The sequence below is a fragment of the Anoplopoma fimbria genome, chromosome 17, assembly GCF_027596085.1.
Source record: "Anoplopoma fimbria isolate UVic2021 breed Golden Eagle Sablefish chromosome 17, Afim_UVic_2022, whole genome shotgun sequence".
In the NCBI taxonomy this organism is placed as follows: domain Eukaryota; kingdom Metazoa; phylum Chordata; class Actinopteri; order Perciformes; family Anoplopomatidae; genus Anoplopoma; species Anoplopoma fimbria.
The window spans coordinates 17,684,545-17,707,934 of record NC_072465.1 but is presented as its reverse complement, the minus strand read 5'-3'; the positions used below and the strand labels follow the sequence as shown (position 1 = coordinate 17,707,934).

Genomic DNA, 23,390 nt, shown 5'->3' with positions numbered 1-23,390 from the left:
AAAGGTGCCAAAAGAATGCATCAGTTTGTCAGCAGACCATTTTACTTCTTTAAAATAATTAAGGGCATCCCTTTAAAATTAAATTGGAAATCCAATGAAAAGTTTCTTGCATGGATATCACTCATAATCAATCAATATTTTCAATTTCTACTTAATACAGGCATATGGTCTTTTCAAAATAAACTGCGGTCTTCAAAAAGAAACAGTTTAGATAGGTGTAGGAAACAAAACTACCTGGTTAGGGTTAGTGAAATGTCTTAGTTTTGGTTACAATAACTACAAAAGTGGATATTTTGTTTCACAGGAAGAAAAAATCATTGAATTTGATATATATTTTTGTGCATATGGCCGTGGATGGAATCTAAAATGGTTAAAAACACACTATTGATATAATTTTGACTTGATTATTTTTATTTAAAGGCAGTAGACACCCCTTTAAATAGAAAATCCAGGACAGCAAGACACTTGGCATTTATGACAGCGCCTACAATATTGTAAATTACTAAAGCTTTAGTCAATGACAATAAATACACTTTTCTAATGTAGCCCAGAACGGTTCAGTTAAAGGTCCAGCTACTGTCGCAGTGATAAATAACCCCAATTAATCCCAGAGTACTAACAATTAATCAAACTGGTATGTACAACAGAAAAAAACGTAAATTACATAGAGTTACTTTTCAGTTATTTGTTCTTGATTGTTTTTATGTTCTAGCTGAGATGAAGGTGAAATCTTTTTGAAAATGCAAATTAACCTGGAACTGGAAACCTATTGAAACATGTAACTGGTTGATATTACCTCAGTCTTCATTGTGTTCAAATGGACACATTCTGCTCCCCATTATCCTGCAGTAAGAAAGAGAAATTAACTAATGTATGAGGAGAAAATATGCAACTCAGGTACGAGAGCCAAAGTCAGACTCTTGTGTCGGCCTCTTTTCTCTGAAGTGGAAATTGAAACTTACAGCTTGAGGAATGAGAATTTTATGAAACATTTTCCTTTGTACTGTAGCTTTTACAAATTTATGCACCAAAGCATAAACTTTTTAGCTCTAAAGAGGATCATTCTTTTCAGCCATCAGTCAGGCTGGTTCACAGTCCCTCTGCCTCAAATATTTCTGACACACACAAACACTCGAGCAAATGTAGGAGACATAAATGATGAAGCAGGGACATCTTTCATCAGAACGTCTCTGCAGCTCTATGCCATGCTACGAGGGTTGCATCTAACATCTAGCATCCAATAATGTTTTTTTCATGTGATGCTTAATATTTGTTGTTATTTTCTGCACGACACATACTATGATCAGTGTTTTGACACAGGGATTTCTTATGTTGAATGTTTGTGTGACCCAAAATAAGCTGTGACTTTGTGTGATTCAAAACACATTTTACAGGCTACAGTGCAGGTTTTAGTAATTCACTCTAGTACAGTTGTTTTATGTAAATTACCTTTATTATCTTCAACTAGGAACGAGGGGAAGCTTTGACAACCTGTGGATTATTTTAACATTGGGACTTTTGTTGAACAATATAGTGACTCATGATTCGTAACTGTTGGTTTTGTGATTATATTTTTAAACATATTTAATAATACAGGCCGCTAAGGCCGTACCAATTGACATTCAAAGCTTCTACAAAGGTTTTTGAATACATATTTGAATGTCTGTTGTATCTTATTATGTCATTCCCCTAAAAAACCCAGAACAAAATCCTCCATATGACTAAAGCGATTCATCAGAATTAATGAGCTAGTTTTGATGAGTATAACTCGTCATGCATGCCTCCCTTTGTGTGCAGGAAGCAGGAGAGCAAACAGTTATTTGACCCCAATGAAAATGTTCCTTTTGAATGGCTTAGTACTGACAAATATGGATTGAAGCAGAATACCGTATTTTGTTAAAATATGTTGTGAATTTTGGAATTGCGTCTATCTTTTGAACTTTACGTTCAATAAGTCTGCCTTTAGTGAAATGCGAGGGCACAGGATGTTAATGATTGCGATACTTGTTGTTTCTCTACAATGAATATAAGCGGTTTTAAACAGAATAATTAGAAAATGCATAAAAAGACTGCGCAGCATTCGAATATTGATTTAGAATTGGAATATCAGCGTTAAAATGGAGCTTCGAAACTTCCAACCATTCGGTACATTCCTATCTACAGCAGTGCTTTATTATGAAATATAAGATAATGAATAAAACACCACAGGCGTATTACTCAGGGTCTTACTTGATACTGAGAGATTGTGTTACATGTGGTTTTTGCTTGTTTTTTTACAAGTAGAAAGCCGGCGTTGGGATCCACCATGTTTGTGTGTTGTATGATAACATAGTCAGCAAGGCCCTGTATTGATCTGTATTTAAATAATGTGTTTGTAGAGCTTTTCAAGAGCATCCTGCGTGTTTAAGACATTGATTGTTGCACAGTTACACACTTTTTACAAATGCTGATTGACAGCCCTTGGTGATTGTTGTGTTTGTTTATGCCACACAACTTTGAGGGACTAAAGCCGTCTCTGCCGCTGTGCATTTGTTGTTCTAAACTGTCTCTCATCAACATTGAGTTTTGGTTGAAAAGAATATGGCAAGCAATATTGGCTCATGAAATTAGTTTTTTTGGGTGTACTGTCAGAATTGTCAGACTAACAAAGGAAAAGGAAAGCTTGAGATTTTGCCTCTCATGTCTGTTTTCCTAACAAGGACTTTGAGTGCAATATTTGTCCTACTTGCCTCTGATTGGTAAACATTTGAATTTCATAAAATTTTCTCTGATTTGGTTAGTATGCAGAATTTCAATAATGTTCAATACTAGTTTGTCCATAACTATTTCTTTCAATTCCACACTACTGATTTCAGAAGCCTGTATTTTTGTGCATGTGAGTGTGGAAATCAATGAAAATGTGAATACACTATAAGTGATTTACAAGGTCCACTAAGTATAGCTAAAGTTAGGACTTATTTAAGTTTATATGCCAGACATGTGGTAAGAGTACTGGGAAGGCAGTGAAGCAGGAAGACAGCTTTACACAAGTGTGTTGTTACTGTAAGACTGTGGGACCTGTTTCACTTTAGGGCACATAGAGCTCAGTTACACGCTTAAAGCATTAAACAGGTAAACACCCAACATGAGTACTTGTACACTGTAATCAGTAACAATCAGTTGACCTTGTCTAAAGTAGTGGAGGAAACTAGTATCATCTCAAAAGGAACAGGTTTAGAAAAGAGATATGTTTGCATTTTTTTCAAACGCAAAGATACCATAACAGTAGAAGGGTGTACATGGTGTAACATTGATGTTCAATAACGCACGACCTTCAATGCTGTTTATTAGGTTTGGGCACAAGTGAATATAAGCTAAAAAGACTGCTACAGTATTTTATTATATTAGCTCTCTGTATTAGTCTTGTTTATTTCGTGTTCCTCTAGCTAATAGATTTTCTTTGGTTAACATGGTTCTATCTTTCTACTATGAAAAAGTGTGTTTCAGTAAATAATGCCAAGGATGTCAAATCTAAGCTTATATCAGCTGCATTTCATGAAAAAATGTCATGAGTTACATGACTTCAAGGGGCTTTTACATTGTCAGTTTCAGTTTGTTGAGATTAAAACTGCTGAATTTCATGTCAGATTCCTATTATCTATGATCTTGGAGATGTATTCAGCATTATGTAAGGAAAACTAAAGATTGTGATCTATTTTGTATTTGTACTGGTTGTTTTTCTTCACTATCTATTCCAGGGTTTTTATTCGAGGTATGTATTTTGGAAATAAGTTTAAACGACATTTAAGCAGTTTACAACCTTTAGAGGTCACCTTTTGTTTCTTTCCACCATTTTGTCCTCAGGTGTTGAGGACCTGAGATGTTGTCGGGTTTTACTGTAATTGGTTGTCAGTCATCCATGATTCTGGAATGTGTTTTGTCTCACAGATGTTGTGGATGTTTTCCGTAATGAACCTGATCAGTGTGACACTTTTGTTGATCCCGTTTTTTTGTATTTGCAGGTTTAATGGATGTATAATTGCTTGCTTTACGAATATCAAACCAGCATGCAAAGAGGAGTGAAATTGCGGGCTTTCAGCAGCCAAACAGCATGCTGGTCCTGATGAGAGGGATCAGACCCAGTTATGTGGAAACCAGCAAGCTCTGCTGGGAGACATCAAAGCAGAAGCACACATTGGATGTGTGTTTGCTCTCATCTGATTTGTGATCACACAGAGAATTTTCCCTCTGACCTGGAGTCTGTGGAATGAGGGTTTGACATATGTTGCACACAATTATGTCAAATATGTTAAGGTTAAAGTCGCATTATTAGCCTCTGTTTTCAAGACCAAAGCATTTGACAAGCCAGCCTCAAACATTTTGTCCAACCCAAAAATAATCTTTGCAGTAAATTCAAAAGGCTTTCATATATTTTAATATTTAGGAGAATATGACACAGGAGCCTGCTTTAACACAAGTGGAAAATGTTTTTGATTGGATCAGATTTGTATTTTAAAGTGCTTAGTTTAATTTTCTCTTTCCGCTGTTAATTTGGTTCCTGCTGTCAAGATTGATTGCCATTATGGGACTGAAAACTATGGACTAATGGTTGAGCTGAACATTGGTCTGAAATAATAAAGGATTTTATAAGTATTGGAGAAATAACAGGCTTCGTATTAAATAGAACAGAAGCACATTACTATTGCGTCCAGCTTCTACAGGTGTGTTAATACATCCTGACATTTGATGTCAGACCTGGGCATAAGTGTTTAATTTATATTGTCAGCCAAGTGGACTGAATTCTATTTTATTTTATTTTATTGTGTTTATTTAAAATTGCTGATATTATTTTTATTACCTGGTTGGGTTAAATAAGTTGAGCTATAAAATATATATATATATATTTTAATCCATTTATGGGTGTTGGTGTGGTCCATGCTCGGTATTTTATTAAGGCCACGGATGCTGTTGGGGGGACGCCCAGTGAAGTGGTTAAGCTCTGGCTCTCTTTCTACCGTGCAGAATGGGTAGGCATTAATCTGGCCCAGCTGGACAGAAGGAAATTAATGATCATTTACACTGACGACATAATCAGGCTTCACGCTGTCCTCCGATACTAAATTGCTTCTTTTGTTCCACAAGATCTCCGTCTTTCTCTCCCCATCTCTCTCTGTCAGTGTCTTTTTCTTTCTCTCGCGCTCTCAACTCTCGCCGCCTTGCTTTTTTTTTTCAGGTCGTTCTCTATTATCGGTCATTAAGTGCTATGTTTCCATGGAAACAGCCAGTTTGGCAGGAATTGGCATGCTGTAAAAGTGTCCCTGTGATGTTCAATATGGAGAACTGCCCTCCTTCCACTGAGAGCTTGTCCAGTTTAGTGTGTCGTTGCAAACCTGTTATAGGGATGCGAGTTGTGGTGCAGAGTCTGGACGTTTTTGGAGGTAAAGAACAAGGATGAAGCCGACATCTCTCAGCAGGCGGAAATATGTAAGGTTGTTGAGGGCGAAGGCATACTCTGGCGCTCTGACGACGTCCCCTCCGTCCCTTATCTGTAGTCCAGGGTTTGTATAGCTGTTCCCTTAAAGCCGTCACTTCTAAGAGCAGTGACCCTGTTGGCAGGTGACATGGGGGGCTGTCTGTGTGTAATTAGGCTGTGCTCTGTGTGTAATGACTTAGCATGGAGCCGCTCTCTATCAGGCCCAGCACACGGCCACTGTTAGTGTCAGACAGTGGGGGGGAGGGAGGAAAGAGAGTTCGGCCATCACCAAGGGCGAGCCCATAGGACATTTCAGCAGCCTCATCTCTCAGAGGGGAGGTTAAATTGAGTTCCTGAGTCAGTGAAAATCCCCCTATCGCTTATCGAACGGCAAGAGGGTTAAATATTCAGTCTGGGAGGTTTGAAATGTAATCTGCACTGTGAGTTTAAATTGTCTTTGGATTCCTCCCTCTCTGCTCTGTTCTGCCTGTGGTAAGAAAGAGATAAGTGGGCCAGAACAAAATGGCTGTCATAGCGACTGTCACTCAGGTATGTGCTGGGCCTGCAGAGTCAGACTTAAACCCCAACTTGCCAAGTGATATGTTCCCTTTAGATACCGGGTTAAAAAAATGTTATCTGATATCAATTTGAGAGCTACTTCAAAGCCAGCAACCCGAGACTGCATGATTCTGCTTCATAAATGTGTTCACTGCAAAAAAATAGGCGTCTTTACTGGTTGAGTGGACTCAGATTTAAACACCCATGACGTTATCTGAAAATATGAAATTACTTAGACTAATTAGATAATTCTATTTATTTCTTGCTTTTTCTTTTTTTTTACGAATTTACTGAAAACAATCGTCACTCTTTTGAAAGAAAAGAAATGTACCAGATTGTTTTTAGATTAAGTTGTTGTTAGTTGTAGTTCAGGTGGTCCAATTCCCAAGGTTCACCTGGCTTGAGCAAAACACTGAGGCCCAAATTTCTCCCCATACTTGATAATTTAAGGTAAAAAAAACAATGAATTTTGCTTTGAAAAGCAAATTACACTGATTCTTTAAAAATCTAGCCAAGTTCATTTGGATTGGCAGGGGATTAAGACACATATTTTTTCCCAGTGTTAAACAAAGTCTTGCATGTTTAGATAATGAGCACTGTATTCCACTGCTGTGCATCCCACGCATGCTATTTCCCCCCATTTGAATTATATAATAAAACCTCATTGACCTCTGCTGCTCTAATACCTCTATGAAGTCTCTTCTCCAAATTATAGCTGATCTAAGCTTGGCTGTCTCTGACTCTGCATGTTGCTTACTCTCAGCTCATTATCCATTTCATATTTACTGATGCTCTACCAGAGGGAACTTAGCGGTGGAGATATAAGATGACTTGTCTTATTTACAGAGTTTACAGGAGTAGTAAGGCTGCCAGAGAAGCTGTATTTTTTTAATATAATATGCAACAGAGTGAAAACAGAAAGGAAAAAAATAGTTTAGCGTTTAAACGTAGTTGCTAAAGCTTGGCAGGGATGTGCAGAGCAGCAGTATATTCAGGGTGAGAGAGATTTACGACTGTGTAAAAGATGATGAGCGGATCTAAGCTGCAGAAGAGGACAGACAGACAGATGGCGTGAAAGAGCAGCAATGCCTTTACTTTCCGGTACGCATGACCTCAGAACAACATTATGAGTGTGAGCAGTGAGCTGCAAACCAAAAATAATGCAATTGGACATTGATTATTTAAAAACATAATGAACTGAAAACACGGTCTTAGCTTTAATATTCTCAAGAGGCTTCACTTTACAATATGCTTCTCAAAGAGTAGGCTAGTTCTTCTTTGAATATATATATTTTTTCATATATTTTTTTAAACTAAGAGTGCACAAGATGAGACAGTGTTTAGCTAGCCATTTGTATCAATCGAGCGAATCAAGCCGAGCTCACAGTTAGGCTGATGGACAGGTGCCAGGCGTCATCAGTAGCGTGGAAGTGGCGCAGTAATTAGTCAAATGAGGAGGAAGTGGATGAGATGCTACAGAGAGAGAGAAACCCCCCGGGGCTCCGTCTCCTCAGCAGGAGGACCTCCACGGCCCACTCAAATTCACACACACAAACACAACCATGCAAACACAAATTCACTCACATAACCAAAACATAATATGCACAGTTTCACACATTAGAAGTCTTTTTAGATACAGAAACAAGGAGAACACAGAAACATTTTCAAGCCCACATGCTCACACACACATAGACGAACACTCATCTCGTGTTATTTCGCTACTGCTGTGACAAAATGCGATGGGATGGGCGATAAAATTGGGATGATTGTATGTTTGATAAACAGCAGCCCCTGTCTGAGACATTAGGCAGTTTTAGAGCTACCTAAAGTATTGAGTATGGGCTGGGATGGGGAGGGGCTAGAGGGAAGTCAAGAAAAGAAGAGAAATAGTGGTGGGAAGAATTATAGGGAGGATGTTTTTGCGGCTGTCTATTTGAGAAAACCTAGTGGAAGGGAAAAACAATTCCTTACCATCAGCAAGTTAATAAAAAGGCTGCAGTTTATCTCTGTCTAAAAGACAAATACCCTTACTGAGGACGGAAGGGAGGAGAGGAGCTGGGAGAGGCTGCCCCACATTTCCCTTCGTCCTTTCCTCGCTCCAACAAGTCCCTCACTATGAATCCTTCTGTCTGATAGTTGCCAACTCGCTGGATGTTTTTTCAACGAGCGCGTCCTGATGAATCCTACGATCACACGCTACTTCTGCATGACCCTTTGCTTCTGCTGATGGGTCTAATTAATGAATACATACAACACTGGGCAGTTAAAGGATCACTGTGGGCTCCATCTGTCCAGCTGGTCTTGTTTGCCTGTTGGTTTGAGCCGTCTGTGGCTTGGCAAAGTAAATATCCCCTCTCACACTGTCATATTGGCATGCTTTATCTGTTAGGAGAGTCAGGTTTTTGTTTTTTTTTTTTCATCAGTACGTTTGGAGAAGAGGTGGATCAGTGATGTAAGACACAGTGTTCAAGGTCAGTTTTATTAAGGATCTTTACTGTCTCTTGGTCAGTTAAACCTGCCCACGATGATGAATCAGTTATGGCTCTCTGATTTGAAACTTCATGCCACGGCAATCACCAAAACTAGAATTACAAGCTCGTTCAACGGCCTCTAGATCTTGTATAATGTGACACAAGTGATCTCTGGATGAAGTTCATAACCGCATCACTTATGATGTTGGTAAGATGCAGTGAAGCATTAAAGACAGTACGTTTAAATACACTGATTACATTTGAATGAGACTACACGGCACCTGCAGGTGAAAACGCTATTTCAGAGAGGAGATTAGACGAGGCTGAGTGTATGCAAAGTCCTGTCTCGGCGGGATGTTTGTTCACGTGTGTGTGGTTGCCGTCGTGTGCGTGTAAATAATGTTTTTCTTTGTTCAGACCTGTTTGTATCACCAGTTGACAATCCCTCTGATAATGTTACAGAAGCCAACCCATTCCACCCCCCCTCTCCTCCGTGTCATCTTTCTGTTTCTCCTCTAATCTCAAACTCTCCCCAAGGGGTGTATGTAAATATTTAGCCCAGCCTTTGTTTTCTATGATGAGTCCCCGGATGCTGCTAGCTCTGAGTTACTCTCTGTTGGCATTGGCACCCTGTGTTGCCTCTGAGACTATGGTGGAATTATGTCTTTTAAGTGTTCTGTTACTGGCTTTCTTTTGATTTACACATCTTTCATCAGTAGATATGTGCAAGATTATCCAGCTATAACTTGGATATCGCAACCTTATAATATTTGTCATTTCACAATTAACAGGATGCATAATAATAATCTAGCTGGCAGAGTCGTTTGCGAGTATAATTAACTGTTCATTTAGCTCCACACCCCATAGTCACTGTTGCATGTCAAGCTTTCCTTTCTGGCACTGAACATACTGCTCATGATATTCTACTTAAAGACTGAGGCCAAAGCTGCGTGCACTACACAAAGAGCCAGCATCCTCACCAGTTAATGAACCATTCAGAAGACCAAATATATTCAGACTATTGTTACATAACTCTGTTTAGCTTACTTCACGTTTAATGATCGAAGAGAAAAGGCTTTTAGGATGAGGGCTAACTAATCACATTATTGCTGATAACTTTAGCTGTGGTTGCTGGAGAGTGACCTGGAGTGTAAACTGACAGAGCTGCTAATATTAGCCTAACTGATAGTATCAAGGATAAGAGTTGGACTCGGGTTGTGCTAAAACACAGTAAGGAAATGCTACCTACACAGTAGATGTGCTTGTCCTGAATAGGTTTTCTTTTTTAATGTAACCTAGTTTGTGAGTATGCTAGCCGGATATAATAACCACTGCAGTTTATGTTGGAGCAGATAGACCCACTGTGCTAATCCATTCTAAAAAAAACACACAAAAAAACTCCCACCACCACTCAGAATGGAGAGCCTCATGCTTGCTCATGTGGAGAAATCCAAAGCTAAGTTATGGTTGCACAATCGAGCCATCACTGAATAAAAATCCAAATGAAACCTCGTTAAAACAAAATGCAAATCAGGCTGCAAAATTCCTGTTTTGGCTGATGAATCACACATCACATAGATTGTAGACTGTGTTTTTTGGCATTATGCAGTTCCAAGCTGTGGTAGACAGTCAGAGTCAGAGTAAGTATGCTATCAAAAGCAGGTGGCAGATTAGCTGCATACATGTTGACACAGTCATCTGTCTGTTTTTCTCCTCCGTCTCATTGGGACAGAACATCTCCCTGGGACACTATAGCTTCACAATAGAAGTCAATGTTTCTGCTTTTTCTGCATCTGACTGGACTCTGGAGGCTTTCAGTCCCATTGAACTATGAGAGGCTTCTGGTGTGTTGTGTCTTATCGAGCTCCTCTGAGGGGCCGCTACTCCCTGTGTGCTCTCTCTTATTGAACTCTTCCCGGGGCCCGTTGAAGCTGGGTCTGCTCGGCAGAGCCCACTAATATTCCTTAATGATGTGGCATCTGTCTCTGTCAACCTCCGTGCTGCAGCAGCCAGACACGGCCTATTGTGGCTGACTTCACAAAGAGATAAGCAGTCCTCTGGTAGACACAGACGAAGGGACAATAATATCACAAGGAACGACGACAAGCGAACATAGCGAAAAAGTCAACAAATAAGTCTTAATATAAAGTGGCAGCAGCAGACAGAAATCTTTTTCATTTGTTATTATTTTCACTGTTGATGACAAGAGGAACATTTTGAGAAATTCAAGGTTTGTGCGATAGCACGAGTTGTTTTTTTCATTTAATGCAGCGTCAACATGTTTTTTTTTAACAATGCTACTGAAGTTGAGGAGTACGGGGATTGACTCGCAGAACAGTGGACTGGTGTGATGACTGAGTTTTACGAGCCAGATGAATCTGCATAGCACTTTTTTACTGTGATTTTCTGGAGTCTCCCCACCCTCTGTCTTCCCATCTGTGTGTTTACAGTGACACTCAGAGCTTGGCTCACTGGAACCAGTCATCATGGCTTATGATGAGAATGTGAGTATGTGTGACATGTACTGTACGCGAGCTGTAGAGAGGGCGTGAATGTGAGCTAGCGCACATGTGCATTTGCATGTCTTGCTGTGTGTGTGTGCTTGACTGTCCCAACTGCCAGATAAAGCATATTGGTCGTGATTTGGCATAGTGGCTTCTGTCGTATCCTGTGTGAGTGTTAGTAGCAGAAGGTTTGATTGGCCATCATTGGCACTCTGCGGAGCCACCTCTTCTCTCTTCCTGTGAGAATGACAGGCCTACACAGAGAGCTGCCCAGGCGTCACAGCCTCGAGCCAACAGCATAACTGATTAACACTGCTAAATTGCTCCGCATCCTTTCCAATCCATGAATTATCTATCCTCTTTACAAAAAAGGATGGGCACCACTAAACAGTCACATCCATTTAATTTATTTGTATCCTTTTTTCTCTCTTAAGTAATGTTCTTATTTATATTGTAAAATGCTGCTCAGAGCTGACTTTTCTCTATAATGTAAATAGGACTTAACCATTCGCGTAATCTTTTAGTGGAAAAACAGGCTTTTAAGTAAATAAATGCATTCATTGATTGTATTGTATTTGTTCCCTTTTAGAATAGCTTGTTTGCTCTATTGTGGGTACGTTCACTGCGTAGGCGGTATACAGTTGGGGAGAGTACATTTATGTAGTACTGCAAATAATGAGCTTCAGCACTTATCTCCAATGATACTAAGATGTAGTTTGATGGATAGTAGGTTTGCTGTACTTTACATCAAACAACTGCGTAATTAGATATACGATCATACTGAATTTGCCTACTAAATGTTGTCATTTTTATAAACAATAATCATATTTTTCTTTCTTTCTTCTATTTAATGTTTTAACGTTGCAGTTTATTTATTTTTTACAAGTACCTACAAGTGGTTTGCCTCAGCTCAAATACTGAATATGATGATGGTTAAAGTTTCCTGCCACACTGCTTGTTTTTTTTCTCTCCTGTTGCTGCCCCATTACCTGTGAGTGAGTCAAGCTCCAAAGCCCTTAAATATAATTTCAGGCAGGCTGATGTGCTTATGGCCCTTCAGCAACGATGGTCACTCATCTCCAACCTCTAGCTAAAGGGGATTTACAGCTCCTCAGGCCTATCGTGGCCAGCATTACCATGTGCTGTCGGCCTGCACCCAGCGCTCCTCCAACCTAATGCTCATTGGCCGGCTGCTACTTTCTGGGCCGGAGCTCTGTCTGGTTGACAGCACAGCTCAGTCTTCTCCCAGAATAAACAGGGGCCTCATCTGCCTGTTGGAGGAGCTTGTTATGGGCCAACCTGTCAGAGAGATGAGCACCCTACAGTACTGTCTATCTTTTTTTCTGTCTCTCTTTAATTTTATTATTCCATGTAGAGTAATAAAAAAAGAATAAAACAGACTTTCCTCGGGCAAACATCCATAGAAACTGATATCCGTGCTGTTAATGTGGCAGAACACAATATACAATGGACACAGGTCACTGGAGAGGAGGACAAACTGTGTAGGAGGATACAGTACACTGCTGTCATGACCATTTACACCAAGGGAGAATGTGCCAGCTCAGATATATGATACTGTTCTGTCATCTGTTAGACTTATGTAAATTGAGTGGTGGGCAACATTGACAAATTTATATTGAAAAAAAACTTTTAAAGTCTGAAATCTTTATCAGTATGCTATTATATTTTCTAAACTATTTAAAGTTTTGAAGTTCTGTTTGTGTGTTTTTAGTACAACAAAGTCTCAACATTTCCACATATTGAAGATAATATGCTGTGACAGATTGTGGTTAAATTGAACTTGTTATTAAATTAGACATCAAAACAACAATATATCAATATGGAAATTTTGGCACAGAGTCTTATAGAGAGACTCTGCCAAATGGTAATAATGGTAATATTGGTAATATTGAATTATGTTAATATTGAATTATTGTCAAACCCTGTATTTGAACTGTATTTTTTTGCCTGGACCACTATTGACACTGATGAATAATTTTAATAGATTCTCTGCTTTTATTTGAGACCTGTGTGTTGGTGTGCGGCCTATTTTGAATATGTTTTGGACCACAATGACAGTGGTTGACTAAAATTGTCATTGGTTTGCTTGCTTATGCTTTGAGGATATAATTAAGCAGTGCATCCAAAAAAGGCTGTTTGATGATTGTAGCAGAAGAGACTGCACAATTATCCAGTACATAAGACTCATTTTAAATCCCTAAATATACAGGGAGAATTTAAAACAAGTAATGGAAGTTGCATTATAGTTTTTTTCCCCAAAGAATTTTCTCAGACGTCCTTTTTCCTCAAAAGGCTTCACAAAAGTGGACCTTCCTGCGTATTATGATGAATGAAAATATTTTGGATTCCACACATGAAGCAATATGAGTCTTATTGATCTCTGTCTTTGTCTTTTTCCGCTTTGCTTCCAAGCTCAGAGTAGAGAGCGCTCCACCTGTAATGTCCCGGAGACGGCCATGAATCTTCCGGAGAGAGGCCGACCCAGAGAGCACTACCACACATTAAGGGAATGAATATTGATTTAAAAACAAATTTGACATGGTTTTTAAATTGACTTGAAAAATGCATTGCTTAAAAGAGTCAGGGGTTTGTAGTCTGTCAATGGAGCGGAGAAATCGTCGCCCTTGTTCTATGGTTTAATAAGATTCCATTAATGGCTTTTTCCACCTTGAGAAAAAGCCCTCTCAAATGGTGTGTGCTCACCGTGTGTCACTGTGTGTGTGTCTGTGCATGTGCAAATGTGTGGGTAAATTCATGAACATCATGTGTGCAAATACTCATGTGATTATTGGTCTCCGTTATGAGGACTGCTTTATTCAGAACAGAGGGGTAATGACTAATTCCTTTGTTTGTTTGTTTGTTTGTGTTTGTGTGTGTGTGTGTGTGTGTGCGTGTGTGTGTGTGCATGTATGCATGGGCTGTTGGATCGCAGACTAATGACATATTCAGGATGAGCACTTGATCGAAACAAAACTAAAATAATTGAAACACCTGTTTCACTCATCAAAACACATTTTTAAAAGATATTTTTTTGTCGCATCATGATTGTGTATGCAGATTACACCTTCCCATTTCACTTTGAGAAGTAGTTTAAAGTGTTGTTTGAAACTAAGCACGATTCCTCCTCCCTCAGAGGGCGGCCAAAATAAGACACCAGGCAATCTCGTCAGAGTGCTCGGCTGGCATGGTCTGAGCTTCTGGGGCCAGGTTTGCCTGCTCAGTGGTCCAGTGGAGGGAAACTGCCTCTGGCCGCTTGCCCAGCTTTCAGCTCGACAGAGACAGATCGTATGGATGCCAGTGTTTTCTTTTCCTAATTGCTGCACATCAACACATCAATCCAACAGACATGATTTTTCATACCAAAGCAAGAGATTGCTACTTTCTTTTTTATGAACAATCATGAGGCTCTCAGACGATCTGCTCATTTCAGTCGTGTTTGATCTAATTGCTTGGGTGCTGTAGTGTGTGGGGATGGAATCTCAAACACCCTTGATTGTCATTGAAAGGCCACAACAGCCAAGTTTAATTGATTCATAACCTTAATCGCATGATAAATACAAACCATGACTTGCTCTTTGTGAACAGACCAAACTGATCAGCACACAAATAGCAGAGGTCCTGACTGCAATGCTGCAAAAATATTTTTACCTCAATGATTTTCTATTTTCATTTCATAATTTTTGCACTTTGTTGTCACAATGTGTAGTCTGTGACTTATTCAGTGGTTGAAAACCCAAAATAAGTTAAGGTTGTTCCCAGCATTAATGTTTTTTTGAAGGTACTAAATCTATAATTAATATACCGTTCACAAACAAATTGCAATTTTAAGGTATAATGTCTATCCGAGCAGATAGTGAAGTCACACTGCCTCTCTGTGTGTTGTAATCTGAGCTTCTCCGTGCTTTGACTATATAGCCGGTCTGGCCACGCGTGCATGTTAGTGCATGTGAGTCACTGCACTTTGCTCTGTTCATGATGTTAGCACCGTTAGCTGCTAGCCTGCCGGCTCAGCCGTTACCATCTTGAGAGACATGTGGAGGCAATCGCTCCATCATAGATATGCCATGAATTTGAATTTTGAACCTTTTAAATGACACATACAAAAGCGTTGTTTCGGATGATTTAGTCTTTTGTTATCTGAATGCTATGCCCACAATAGACAAATAAAAAGAACTATCAATCCAGATAGTCAAGCTTTTATTTGCTTGATCCTTCTTCAAAGCGTCTTAATTTTCTAGCCGTGAGCTCTGTTACTGGAATAAAAGTCAAACTTGCGCACGTTAAAATAAATGTTTAAGTGGTCCCAACCGCCATTATTTCACACACTGATCAGCTACACCTTTAACAAGTACAATGTCATTAGCTGAGAATACCTTTAGCTGCTTTGGCTTCACACTCCCTTTTGCTTCTAAGACTTGAACTAAAGCTTAACATGTGACTTTTTAGTCTTGATTTGACTTTTTTCAATTGTAGTTATTTACTTTGAATTGCTTTGCAAAGTACACATCATGTTTGTAGAGTTTAAAGTGTTTGTAATTGCTTGAGTAAATGATTGATATAAGAAGCAAATGTGTAGTACCTCAAACTAAGGGATATGAACTACACAAAACCAAAGTAAATGCAACATTTAAGCCTCACATTAGGAGATTTAAAAATACCATAATTGCTTTAAAATATTCAACAACAACAGGCTTTTCCTGGGTTTTTCTTCAGAAGAACTGTACAAAATGGTTTTATGGTGTGAAAGTGGGTCTTGCGGTGTCTTAGGGCAGCAGGATAAGTGGTAATCCCTCGGGTGGTGCTCTGTTGTAGACTACAGATCCTATATAGAGCCTGGGCCGCTGAGTCAGCAGCCTTTCCAATTCTTCCAGGGGGAGCCGACTAATCTCCCGAGTACCTTCCTCTGTCAGCGGTCCAAGCATCTGTCGTTTTGCCTCTGGATGCTTCTTTGCAAACATCCCAGTCCCTCGTGGCATCCCAAACCCGTTTCTCTTACTTGTTTTTTTTGGTGGTTTTCAAAGTCTGTGTCTGTTTGGGTCCTACCTGATTTCATTCTGCTAATGCCCAGGGAAGAGCGCTTGATTTATGGCTGTTTAAAGTGAAAATGTTGTCATTCTTACTTGCACTTTAACGAGGGGATTATGGTCCTTCATAGGTTGCAAACATTTTCTGCCCTGTTTGGTTTAAAAAAGCCTTCAGTAACCCGTTGGATTAAGTCACAAATGCGTTGTTGCCGAGCCGTAAATAAGGCTGCTTGTGTTAGTTCCAAAAGAGTTAACATTGTGGAGATACAAGGTGTTCACCCACCGCTGAGGATCTGCTGGAGTTTGCGTTTATTTAATTTGATCCCGACTGCCAGACTGCAGCTGGCTAGCTAAGTGCTTTGCCATTAGGGCTCTGTTCTGTGTTTAATTCTCCTGCAGTGCTGGGGCTTATGGGTATAACGCCAGGCTGCGTACTGCCTGCTTTACAGTAAATGTTTACTATCTTGTGTGCTACCTTGAGAATAATCAAACCGCTCCGGTAATCTGACCTGTGATTCCCCTGTTTTCTCCTTCTGCAGATTTATAACGAGAAGAAGAGCCAGTTTGAAATCAAGAGAAACAACCCCAAGGACTTGGTGGAGAGAGTGGCACGGGACATCTCCAAGCTGCTCAACAGTAAGAGGAAAGCCCTGGAGGTAAGAGGATGATGCACCTTTATAGAAACATGTTCTATGAGATATGTAAAACAGAACACTCATAAGAAAAAAATATATAAAATTAATCATATCATATAATCATATAAATAAATATTTTAATCCTGCTTATTGCTGAAATACAATTTTAATGATTGGAGATAGCCATCACTTTCCTTTATTTTGCCCAGCACTAGTTTAGTAGTTTTTTTTCTTTGTTGAATATTGGAGCCATGTATTCTGAAAGATAGTCTGCTTGATGCATGAGAAAAAAATAGTTATTTCAGAGGTTATCATTTCTATATCCTGCATTTCGGGGTATAATTATTACCACCGTTCTGCCCAGACAGCCCTGTGATTAGTTCAAATTTGTTTCGCTCTCACAGTGGGGAACCTCTAACCCTTTAGAGAAGAAGAGAGGGGGAGACACAGAGGAGAGAGGCTGATTGACAAGGAGGGAAATGAGAAAAGTATACACAATCACCTTTTAATTTTCAAAAGCCAGAGATAAAGAAAAGAAGCATGCCTACTCATCCTGAAAATTTTGATTTTAAAATCCAAATGTTGTCCCCTGTTTAGTAGTCTGTCTCACAGTCGTGTTCAAATTATTTTCACATTTAATATTACAGGACATTTTGAGAGCATATAATTCCCAAATTACCTGATTAGAATTTGTAATTATTGCTATTTAAAGATGAATTTGTTCTTTCATTCCACAATGGCAGTGAGGCACTCCTTTTAATCAGTTTGGTGATTCTCATCATCTCCACCCACACCTCCACATACAGCTGCACACACATCTACACACACACACACACACACACACACACACACACACACACACACACACACACACACACACACACACACACACACACACATACACACACACTGAGTCCTGTTAATCACTGCGATCATCTTTATCGTATCGTGCATGAGCTACACACCCACACTAAAATAGTTGAGGCTGTAATGCTTTTGACGTATCATCCAGAGTTTACCCTGCATTTATATGTATATTTTACATGTCACATGCAATACAGACAAAAACATTCAAATCACCTAAAGCTTTGGCGTACATCATCAGTGTATTTTGAGTATATAGAGTTTGAATTTCAACCACATAGCACCTTATTTAAGAATAGAGGCGACTGACTGTCCATGTTCCTTTCCTCTTTTTCTGCACAGATATGGTCACTCATGGCGAAAGCATTGGCCGTTTTAAGACAGTTGAAGCCTTATAAAGGGGCAGAAGTATGTATCTTTTAAGAGCATGAGGTCTTGTGGGATGAGGGAATATCATGCGGAGGGAGCAAATTCTCTCAAAGGCAAAGTTAATTTTACAGCTGGGATCCTAAAAGGAAAGACAGCGTTACTCTACGTCTCCCGTGGTCATGTGTAGGATTAGATTTGGAATGGCACTGACCCTCCATCCACCGTTTTTTGGTAGTGGAGGAGGCAGAACCATAACCACCTTCACCCCCTGCACTTACCTCAACACACACACACACACACCAACCCCCGCATCTTCCTAACCTCCACGGGCAACACTGTCACCTCACATCCTGTCTGGGAGATTCACTCAGGAGGGAGGAAATGAGGTGAAAAAAGAGAAGGGCTGGAATGAGAATGTCTCCCTGGGGCGTGGAAAAATCAAGAAAATGATGTTCAGAAATTCATAGATTTAAAAACGAGCAGCAAGCGGGAGGGAAGGAGAGAGAGGAGGAGGTGGGAGGGGTGGGGGGGATTGGGGTGGAGAAAAAGAGTTTGGGGGAAAGAAGAAAGCAGAGAGGAGAGGAAGGGAGAGTCAGGTGATAACATTGGAAAAGGGAACGAGGGATGCAAAGAAATAGGGAGTCAACCTTAAAAAAAAAGTATGCAACAAGTTAATATATGTTTTATTTAGGCAGGTTAAGATTTATTTTTTTCTACTAAGACTACGAGTTCACTGTAGGCTAATAAATTCATGTGGACTTATTATTCATACAGGGGGAAAAGTGAAAGCCATGTCTTAATGAAGTCTGTAGATAAGAAGGTCTCAGACTCCGCTCTGCACAGTTTTGACAGCGTTTGATATTTCTGCCTGTTTCTACCCCCTGTAATGGTTATTTAGTCCCAAATATTCCTTGCCACACATTTCAAAAAAAGAGGAATTGTGTGTATCTGTGCACAGACGTGTGTGTGTGTGTGTGTGTGTGTGTGTGTGTGTGTGTGTGTGTGTGTGTGTGTGTGCATGCAAGAGGAAATTATTCTTCTGCAACCTATTTAAATAAGGCTCCGGGTGATTCGCTGTAATTCATGTTTATATTACTAATGAGAAAATACACATTGACTGTGAATACTCAGTTACTGATATAAAGTGGGGAGGGAAACATTTCTTGGCTCTCAGGATTTAGTTGCTTTAGCCTTAATTCCCAAATTAGCAACACATTTTAATCATTTAAATACTCTGCTTATTTTGGAGAGGGGTTAAAAGAAAACTCCAGTAGGTGAGCTTTCATTTGTTTACCTGCGTGGGCTCACGCTCTGGGTTATTACAATGAATGAAATACAGTTTGTGGCTTGCAACAGTCAAAAAAGATAGCTTAATTAACACAGAGTATATTTGTACCCTGCAATTCAGCTATAATATCCTCATATGGTATAGCTAATATAGTCATTTGTATTTGCTTTTACAAAACCAATATCAAAATCGGTATCTTAAAGTCTAAACAATAAAATTTAAAGTGCCTTGCACTGAATGTTCGCCTCGCCCCTCAAAAATGGAGGCTGCACAAGCTGACTTTGTTTTTGTTTAAAAGCCTCCCCGATGTTTATTCTTTTCCTTCCCGTGTTTTAATCTCCTCCACTCCATGTCCCTGTCTGCTCTCTCTTTCTTGTCTCTGGCTCCAGCCGTCTTCTCAAACAATGATCTGATTCTCAGGTCGGTGCCAAAATTAAAATGTAACACAAACCCTGGAAGGCTGACAGCCTTACATGTAGCCGCTGGACACTTTGTTTGAATCTCTTTGTTTTCAGAGGCAGGTTAAAATATGGTTCGGGAAAGCTTTCTGATGTTGAACATTTAGATTATTTCAGTGGCCCTGTGATTTGCAGCTGACACAGGTTTGTTTATAGTTAGTTACACAAAGTAATTTATCTCCAAGTTATTTGTGTGTCAGTGTCTTTATACATATCTTATGTTGAGGCACGTTTGAACAGGAAAAGTGATCTTCAAGTCACACTTAAACTTAAGTCTTAGAAGACTTTTTGCTAAAAAAAAAAAGTATTGTTCCATTATTTATTTTTTTAAATCCTAATGATTTCCAAGATGTTTTTTAGAAACAAACTTTCATACTGATTATAGGAAAAAGAGACAGGTTCTAGACAATTTTCTTTTGCAATCAATTTTCTTCCAATTGATTGATAGTGTAATTTAGATAGTCTTTTAGTCATCCACAGCCGGTCAGCTGAACATACAAAAATGTGAAATTTGTTTATAAGCAAGTACACAGTTCAACATATACGGAGAATAACGTTGAAGCTTAAACCGTATGTACAAGCGTCAAAGTCATACAGGTAAAACATGACATTTCACTTCTGCATTTAACCCATCCTAAGCATTAGGAGCAGTGGGCTGCTGTTAAGTGCAGCTACATGGGGTTCGGTGAATTTTCAAAACCATGCCTATTCCTGACTGATCAGAACTTTTACAATTAAGAATCATTTTAGCTTATCTATATATTTGTATTTATTCATCGACACTTTCAGTGTAAAGTTTATGAAGACATGCTTTTGTTTGCAAGAAACTTAAATGCACTCGTATTCAACGAAAATGAACAAAGGAGGAGGAAACACGTGTTTATCTCGTGTCTTATCTAGCTTATGAATTGGTTTTAAATTAAATTATTTATAAAAGAAACCAATTTGAATCACTTGACTCAAATTAGGAAAATCTACTGAATCAACTCACCTTCTAAAAGCGTAATATAGATAGAGACAGTTCATTCATGTGTTCATTTATTAAGCCCTTAAACATCTGTTTGGTGCAGGTGGAGTATCACATTTTTTGCTAATATTTGTCAAATACTGAAGACAACTTAATCTTGGCAGAACAAAACAGCTATACACACTCACATTAATATAGAGCATTTAGGGTGAAACTGATAAAGACATAACCTTTTTTTATATGCATACCAAATCGCATCTTTTAGATCAAAACTTTTTTATTAGAATCAACAGTTACCATAATAAAATAGCAGGCTGTTTGGACTGCAGTCGACGCTTATGGAAAGCTCTGGTTAAGTAGGCAACACTTCCCCTCAAGCCACAGTATGAAATAATTGAATGATACACGCTGGGATATAATGTATACTTTACCCGACTCTGTTTGTTGATTATCTTATATCATATTAGTCGAGAGGTGACAATACGCTGTGCAGTAGCAGCTCTGTGGGTGTGTGTGTGTGTGTGTGTGTGTGCACATCACATGCACCCGTCTACATGTGCTTCTTTGTACTTTCGCTGTCTCTTCTATGTGCATGAGCTATCAGAGCAACAGGCTCCCACCTGAGCGATGATACAAGGATGTCTGTCTGACAGGCCTTTTTAACCCAGAGCAGCCAGAGAGAACACAGCCCTCCATGTAGCCTGTCATGTGTATACAGGTGTGATAGACCTCCCAGACTCATCTGAGCCTTCATCCCTTCCTGCGCTCCTCTTTGTGATGCTCCATGTGATCGCCACAGAGGCCTGAGATCAGTTGGGCCCCTCAGAACCATCTGAGGCTGCACCACATCCTGTACGCTGTCAGTCAGAGCCAGGCAGAGTTGAGCTGTCAGTCAGGCCGCTGCCGGGATTTTCCGGCCTCGGGGAGGGAAGATGAGGCCAGGAGCTACAGACAGAGATCATGTTGCATTTCCATCAGCTGCTGCACAGCAACACTACCATTGTCAAAGCTTTTAAGTTGTGATTTCACAGAGGGAACTGGTGGAAAGCGAGGGGACTAAGGTTGGTCTAATCCAATTACACAGATCTCAATACTATTCCAATACCACTTAAAGGCTGAAGGATGACAGCCTCTGGGCTACTCGCTGGATACACACCCGGCACACTAATGGGGTTCTTATTGAGATGGTTCCAGGGACGAGGCCTGGTTGTCTATTCTAGCATTATTACAGCCAAGAAAAAGTATTGAAAAGCAACATGTGAGTGATGTAGCAAATATCCACGGAGAGATGATAACACTGAAATGACAACAATGACACAATGTGAACTAATAAACTTTGTCCAGAGGCTGCTCTCGGGAACCTTAAGGGCACTCAGTGGTTTAAACCTTATATTTACAATGTGTCTGGATAAACTCAAGGTTAGACTTGGAGTCAATCTTGACTCTCAATCCGATTTATGAACTATAAGACCTTTGTTAAGGCTGACCCTACAAGGTTTTATGACTGAACCTTTCAACACTCCTGAGGGACACAGAGACACATCCAATTGTAAAAAATGAATTTAAGAAACTGAGTGCTTGATGCAAAATAACATGGAGAGACGTTCTCACCCAGGACACTGATTTCTGCGGAAATGTTAATTTTAATCATGTCATTTATTATGCTTATAGGTACACATGTATCTCAACATAGGTCTGTCTGTGTCATTATAACAAGGTCTATCTAATGTTCAGTTCGTTCTATATTTGAATGATGCATAAATCTTTTGAACTAAACTTAATGTAAAAACGTCAATCAATGGATTTAATTAATATACATTAATCAATGATATGAGTCACTGAATATATCTGGTCACATGCATTCTTTTTCATTTTATTTTTGGTTAATCATTATTTATTGTACTTTTTTTTTTACATTTATTAATTTATCTTCATTTTAGTAGTTTAGTTACGTAGTTGGTCAAATAAATGTGTCATTTATAAAGAACTTGATCATTTGATTTGTGTGTATATGAAAACATAGGTACCTGTACACCATGAGAAGAACTCTGTAGCAACCCTGAGATTAAGATTTAATTGATTAATATCAAATAAGGTGGCCTCCTAAATTTAATTTTATGTTAAATTTTGCTAGTTAAACCAATGGTGACTTATGGCGAATGCTGAGTACCATCGTTATTTTTATACTGATTTATGGGTTCATACATCGTAATTGAATAATTTATAATTGTAACATATTTTGATATTTATTTATTATTATTTGATAAAACTGCTACAAGCAATCGCCCTACAGTGAGGAAACCCTAATAACAAGAAACAGTTACAATAAAAAGGAATGATACTGTCGCATTTTTAGTCAAACAAGTGTGCATGCTGAGATCTGTGGTTTACTCCACCGTTATGGAACTAAAAGATTGACCCAAATAAATAGATGTGATTCACTCTGAGGTTTGTTCGCAGCACAGCGACAGCAAATATCTTTAGACTAGAAGTGAAACTGATGTGTAGTGTGCTCACACCTGGGATGTTCACACCTGGAGTTGTATTTGTGTCCGGTCCTGTCATAGCATCCAAGTGTTTATGTATCTCAAAACAGTATCAATAATATAGTTTATAATATATTTTCTCAACTTTATATCACCATATTTCTTCTCTATCTCTCTGTTGCCTAGTTTGTTGGTTCATTGTTTTATCTGTAAAGACAACAAGGTCTGTCCCAAAAATGTACATCTATTGCTAAACTCAGGTTCCACTTTTTCTACTGTTCAGGAGTTTTCAG

The 23,390-nt window shown here is 39.2% G+C and overlaps 1 protein-coding gene across 1 annotated transcript in view; it reads left to right on the top strand.

Moving 5' to 3' along the window:
* cacna2d2a (calcium channel, voltage-dependent, alpha 2/delta subunit 2a) overlaps nt 1–23,390 on the top strand; it is a 134,553-nt gene that overhangs the window by 20,100 nt on the left and 91,063 nt on the right. The window contains exon 3 of the mRNA XM_054616969.1: nt 16,570–16,686. Coding sequence (XP_054472944.1) covers nt 16,570–16,686 — 117 coding nt within the window. The remainder of the gene's footprint in view (nt 1–16,569; nt 16,687–23,390) is intronic.